General features: G+C 46.8%; 1 protein-coding gene across 1 annotated transcript; it reads left to right on the forward strand.

The window, feature by feature from the left end:
* Positions 1–659: 659 nt before the first annotated feature.
* On the forward strand, positions 660–5,880 carry ZDHHC22 (zinc finger DHHC-type containing 22). Its single transcript, XM_005417460.2, has 2 exons — positions 660–1,218; positions 5,338–5,880. The coding sequence occupies exons 1-2, from the start codon at positions 660–662 to the stop codon at positions 5,601–5,603; spliced, it is 825 nt and encodes a 274-aa protein (XP_005417517.1). The 3' UTR covers positions 5,604–5,880.
* The last annotated feature ends 504 nt before the right edge of the window (positions 5,881–6,384 follow it).

Raw genomic sequence — 6,384 nt, forward strand, 5'->3', positions numbered from 1 at the left:
CGGGGCTGCTCCGGCTCGGTTGCCGAGCGCCGCAGGTTGCATCCGGACAGCACTTGACCAGCTGTTTTGTATATTTTCTAATTTCGTGCAGAACGGGGCAGCGGTCATAGAGGTAATCTGTAGATCCGTGGCTTTAAGGGATAAATTAGAGCACTGGATTTGATCCGTATTGCAGTGGATTAGAGCAACCTCTCCCCCCTCCCCTTCTCCTCCTCCCACCCCTCCTTTCCCATTCCCTCCCCCCCTCCTCCAGCACCACCTTTTTTCCTCTCATGCAATACCAAAACTGACCCTGCCTGGCAGAGAGACTGCTAGGCGAACAGAGCAGTGCTCGCATCGCCAGCACACCGCGGGAGCCGCCTCTCCCCTTCCAGCCGCTGCAGCCCCTCCGGGGCACCGCTGCTGCAAGTTCCCCGGAGGCTGGCGCCGGGGCCGGGGTGTCTCCTCCGGTAACAGGGGAGCGGTCGCTGCCCACGGGCTGCCCCTTTGCCTCGGCCCGGCGGGGGCCGTGGGGAGGCGGCGGGGGAGAGCGGCCCCCGGAGGGCATTTCCCGAAGGCAGCGGGGCCGGGACCCGGCAGGAAATGGAAGGATGAAGTGTGCAGCCGGAGCGGTGATGTTCCTTCTCTCCTTGCTTCCCCCCGCAGGAACGTAATCCGCAATGCTAGTTCTCAGGTTGCTCAATGTTGTCGCTCCAGCCTACTTCTTGTGCATCTCCCTAGTGACCTTCGTCCTCCAGATCTTTGTCTTCATCCCCAGCATGTTCAGAGACCCTTCCACCACCCCACTTTTCTCGCCTGCTCTGCTGCATGGGGCCCTCTTCCTCTTCCTCTCAGCTAATGCCCTGGGCAACTACGTCCTTGTGATCCAGAACTCCCCTGAGGACTTGGGCAAGGACTTTAACTTGGGCAAAGGAGCCGAAGTGGCAGACTGGCTGGATGGAAGCAGGTCCCCTGGCTCAGCCTCGCCTGGCACTCACTTCTGTAGACTGTGTGCCAGAGTCACCCAGAGGCATGACCACCACTGTTTCTTCACAGGGAACTGCATCGGAAGCAGGAACATGCGAAACTTCATCATGTTCTGCCTCTACACCTCCCTGGCTTGCCTTGACTCCCTGGTGGCAGGCATGGCTTACATTTCTGCTACACTTTCCATGTCCTTTGCGGACCCACTGGCCTTCCTCACTCTTCTGCCTCGCTCCATCAGCCAGTTCTTCTCAGGTAAGGACTCCTTGCTCAGAGATGAGGAGCATGTTACTCCTCCAGGGCATCTGGGATGGGGGGACCTGATCTTCCTTGGATAGTCATCTGTGTGGAAGTGCGGTATGGAAATGGGCAAGAGGGGCAACTGGCCTTCTTTGGAGGCTACAGCCAGCCTTTCCAAAAGACTTCACTTCACCTGAAATAGAAGCTGGGACCAACTCCAGGTTGCATCCATAGCTACATTGCCAATGCATTAGGCTCTGGTATATACCCCATAACCAGCTTGGTGGTGATAGAACAGAGCTATCACCAGTGCAGGACGTGTTGTAATTAGACAGAGGAGATGGATTTCACTGCAGGTATGAGAGATCTTTTGCCTGTCCTATACGTAGAGGTGGTGGCAGTCCTGTAGGCTTTTGTGCCCTACAAATCTGCAGGTCCCCCATATCCCAGCAGGTATTTCTTATCCAGGTCCACTCACTCCCTTCAGTGTCACCCACCTCCTGCCTCCTGACAGTGCAAACTTACTGAGATCTTTTTATCCTTCCGGCACAGGAGAATTGGGGTTCAGGCAACAGAAACTGAGAGAGGAGTTGATGTGACATGATTAGGTACCTGTCTTGTGACCTCAGTTGGGACACAACTCCACAGAGAACCATGGGAAATTCTCTGTGCTGCTCTTTGCAAAAGCTCCACACCAAAAGCAAATACATCCTTCTCCTTGCTTCCCTTCCTTACCCTTCTTTCTACTTCTTCCCCCTCTCTCCCTGCCTTTCTGTAAATCTCCACAACCCTTCTCCTTCCCTCTCCTGATTTTGGTCCCATAACTCATCCTGTTCTTGCAGAGCAAGAAGCCTTGCCTCTTCACCTTTCATCACACCCTCAAACTCTCCAACTTCAATCTTTTCTCTGTCCAAAGCCAAGAGTTAGACAGATCCTGGCCGCAGAGAAGGGATTATGCAGACAGCCTAGGCTGCTACTCTGCCCTGAGAGCAGCTGCAGAAAATTGCCATCTCCCCACTATGAGCTCCTGCCTCATGCACTTACATCAGCTTTTACTGGACTAAAATAGGTATCCCATATATTTTAGCTTTGCAGGTTCAGCTGAACTCAGTAAGAAGGGAGTCTGTTTTGGCTTGTGCATTGTCACCAGAAGTGTTGATTAAGATCTGAGTGTGGAGACTCCACTGCTGGGAATACAGGAGCCAGAGAGGCCCTAGCTTGCTTTTCAGATTCCAGGCTGGAATGCCATCTGAAAACAAACAAATATCTCTCTGCTTGGCAAATTTGCAGATTTGTCATGGTAATCACTGAAAGACAATAAACGTGAAATCCTGCCGTGACATTTTTATGGAATAATTTTTCCAACTAGAAGAATTTTTGTAAATAATATTGCATGAGCTTTACTAGCATTAAAAACGCTGGGAATGATTTCCCCCTGTGCCTAAGCTCTGCTGAGCACAGCAGTCTGGGAGGGGGAGCAGAGATATGGGAGGAGATTATCAAGGAATTAGTTCTCTCTGACTCTGAGGGCTCGTCTGCACAGTGGTGGGTCCTGGCACATATTTGCAGAGACACTGAAGTGCCCCAGCTCTGGTGGCAGCAACTGTGGCGCCAATACAGCATGTGGACAGTGTTTGAGTGGGACACAATGGGGCTGAATGTAGAGCTAAGAGCCAGAACACCCTTGAGAGGCAGCAGCTTCCAGCAGCTCCCACCAAACCTCTAGTTCTGCTGAGAACTGCTGCCTCACACAGCAAGATACAGCCATGTGGTGTCTTGATTGCTTGGGAGGAAGGGCCTACTGGGTTTCTACCAGCACATTTAACCTCCATTTCAGGAGAGAAAAACACAGTCTTGAATGGTTACCTGGAAGGGTTGCTCACACAGTATTTTTCAGCTAATGTAACTGTTACTTAAGGGTTGTTGTATCATCCAAACAGAGAACTGCGATAGCAGGGAAAAAACTTTATCTTTCTCCTTCTCCATCATGCCCACTGTACTGCAGAAGTAGTAAAGGAGGATGAAGGGTTAATCTGCTGGTCTTATGTCAACTAAGTGTTCCCTGCTTTCATGCTGGGAAAGTTTTCAGCTGGCTCATTCTGCCCAGACTGTACTCAGGCGTGGATTTCAGAATCTGACCCAAAGTCAATAACTACAGCCTACAGTACAGCTTTTTTGGCATGGATAACATATGGCAATATAACCTTGAGATCACACTGGGTCACTTAGAGAAAAAAGAATCAAAGACTAAAAGAGACTGTGGGGATCAGGGGCAAATGGAGAGCACTATTGTAAACACATCATATTGGACCACGCAAAATAAATTATAGAAAATACTTTATGTAGGTAGCCTGAAGAAAAGGTTAAAAAAATCATGTATCTGGAAAGGATGGCTCAGAGATGCTTAATATTTTCAAGGGGAAACACAGGTAATTACTTCCTGAATGTTGAATTTCAGCAAGTCAGATAAATAAAGCCTACAGGTGCCTTGCAAAGGATCTAAAGGAAAGGTCTCTCCCCGTATCCCATCTCAGTATCAGCTGCAGGAAAAAACAAATATCTGTCACACTTTGGTCCAGTAAAAGAGGAAGAGAGAATCCAGTATTTGGCTCTGGGCTTCTTACCTGGTAGATTAAGTTATTCTGACAGAATTGGTATGAGGATTTGTCATTATCCTAAGGGGCTTGTTCTTCTCTCACTGTGTTGCATATGGAGCCCACTGAGCTGAATGGGATCTAATAAGAAGGGAAAGATGACATTGCATTTAGGAAGAAAATTGAATGATTCCTGCACCTTTTTCAAGTGAAGACAGTCTCTGAAAGCTTGAGGCTGTAGTCAGTGTCCTTACAAATTATCCTCAGAGGAGCCTGCCCCAATCTCTCACTTACAGCGCTGCCAGGTGGAAAAGATGGGATTCACAGATTGCAAAACCAGGTGATACCACCCAATCCAGCCTTTGGTATAAGGGAAGCAAGAGATGCATATCCAGTGACCCTTCTGTTGAACTTAAAACCTGAAGCAGTCATGTACCTCTTTTAGGCAGCACACCTCTATTGTCCATGCAATCCCTGCTCTATCACAGCTGGTCTTGTAAGGCCCATGGTCTTCCAGAGGAACAAAGCATGTGAGAGTGTTTTTATTTCTAAACCTTATAGGAACCAGTGAAAAGATATCAGCTATTTATACCAGCATTGACACACATTTCATTTCCTTTGTGTAAATATGCCTGTGTGTAAATATGGGTGTTTAATAATATACTAATATGCACAAAATACGTGCATAAACATCATATGGGCACACAGAGAATTTTATATTAATGGGTTTAGCTCTTCTTACACACTGAAAGGTCACTCAGTGATACCTGCTGTTATACTAATATTTTCCAGAAGGAGTTCTAAAATCATTGTAGAGGAAAGGGCCTACAGAATATTTTTATTCAAATATATTCATCACCAACATATACTAAAACCCCCCAGTTGAATTAGGAGCTTCAGATATTCAAAGTATTTTGAGTATTCTAGCAGCAGCTAATGAAAGGAATTTGAAATGTATTTTAGAAAGGTTTCCCTTTTTTTCTTGTATTCACATGAAAACTGCCTTGTTCCAAAGGTAGGAAAGCCATTATTATTTTTCTTTTTAACATTTTATATATATAGAGAAAAAGAGAAACCCAAAATATTTCTGCCTTTTGTTAATACAAACAGTAAAGCTTCTTAGAAGGATCTACATGCTGTAGGGTCCACTTGTTTTTTCAAAATCTAGAAATCTTAGATTCCCTCTGATGAGCAGGTAAATCCTTAAATAAATTAATCATTGTTCAGAATAGTGCTGAAGTCTTACAGATATGCTTTACTTCTGGTTGAATTTGTCCCTGTAATCTAGATCCTCACATAAACAGCAAAAGAAGTGTACAAGAGACCACTATCATTTTAGTATTTCTGCAGCAGGTCCATTCATCAGACACTATGAAGGAAATAATTTCATACAGTTAGAACAACCAGCCTGTCTTGTTCCTACGTCCCCACTTGTGGCCAGAGAAAACACCTGGTTTGTTGGTTCCTGGGGCTGTGTTAACTGCTTTGGGGTGTGTCTTAGCATTTTCTTTTCTTGTCCTCCCTCCCTCCTGGTTTTCAGGAGCTCTCCTTAGCTCTGAGATGTTTGTCATCCTCATGCTCTACCTCTGGCTTGGGATTGGACTGGCCTGCGCCGGCTTCTGCTGCCACCAGCTGCTGCTGATCCTGCGCGGGCAGACGCGGTACCAGGTGCGGAAGGGAATGGTGGTGAGAGCCCGGCCCTGGAGGGACAACCTGCAAGAAGTTTTTGGCAAGAAGTGGCTGCTTGGACTTCTCATCCCTGTGCAGAATGTGGAGAGTAGCTACCGTAGGCAGAAAGAGAAATAAAATCCCTGTGTGTGTGTGTGTGTGTGTGTCTGTGTGCATCCCACACACACAGCGCCTTCCCTGCTCTCTCCCACTGTCTCCTGGATCGCTACAGAGCTGGGCTACTCCATCTTTTGGGATTGCAGACACTCTGGGAGGAAAGGATGGGCTATCAAACAGAATAAATTAAGCATATTTACATGGAAATCACAAACCATGTAGATGAGATACTCCAGTTTAGTAGTCACATCACTGCACCTGCATAGGTGGCAACAGCCTTTGAACTAGCAGAAAACTTAGTCAGACCCTCCTGTGGCTTCCTGTCTGAATCCCTCAGTCCCCAGCCCTATTAGTTACCCTGTATAGTCTTAAAACTGCATCAGGAGCCTGGGCTGTTGTGGAAGACTGTAAAAATGGTGTCTAGTCTTAGGGAGGTTCTTGTGGAGTGGCTCTTTGGCACTTATATACATGAGGTAACTTCATACGAGAACATCATTGCAGAATTGTTTGGACAATGATCTCAGGTACATGGTGTCATTCTTGAGATTGTCCTATTCAGGGCAAAGAGTTGGATTTCAATGATCCTTGTGGGTCCCTTCCATCTCAAGATATGATTCTTGATTCACAATACTGACAAGCCCTTAATGACAGAACTGCAATGCAATCAAGCTGTCCTAGGAAGAGGCTATGAGCATGGTTAATGCATCAGATAAGCCTTCTCTCCACAGGCTAGAAAATCAGGAGGAAAACAAAATCACAGGAGGAAAACAAAAAGAAATTGAGAATTTCTCATTTCTGTTAT

This window comes from Geospiza fortis, unplaced genomic scaffold (genome assembly GCF_000277835.1).
Source record: "Geospiza fortis unplaced genomic scaffold, GeoFor_1.0 scaffold54, whole genome shotgun sequence".
Taxonomy (NCBI): domain Eukaryota; kingdom Metazoa; phylum Chordata; class Aves; order Passeriformes; family Thraupidae; genus Geospiza; species Geospiza fortis.

Excerpts from the sequence above, each read along its gene's own strand:
- ZDHHC22 (XM_005417460.2), top strand. The coding sequence starts at position 660 with ATGCTAGTTCTCAGGTTGCTCAATGTTGTCGCTCCAGCCTACTTCTTG. Across the intron at positions 1,219-5,337 it reads CATCAGCCAGTTCTTCTCAG|GAGCTCTCCTTAGCTCTGAG; the intron begins GTAAGGACTCCT and ends CCTGGTTTTCAG.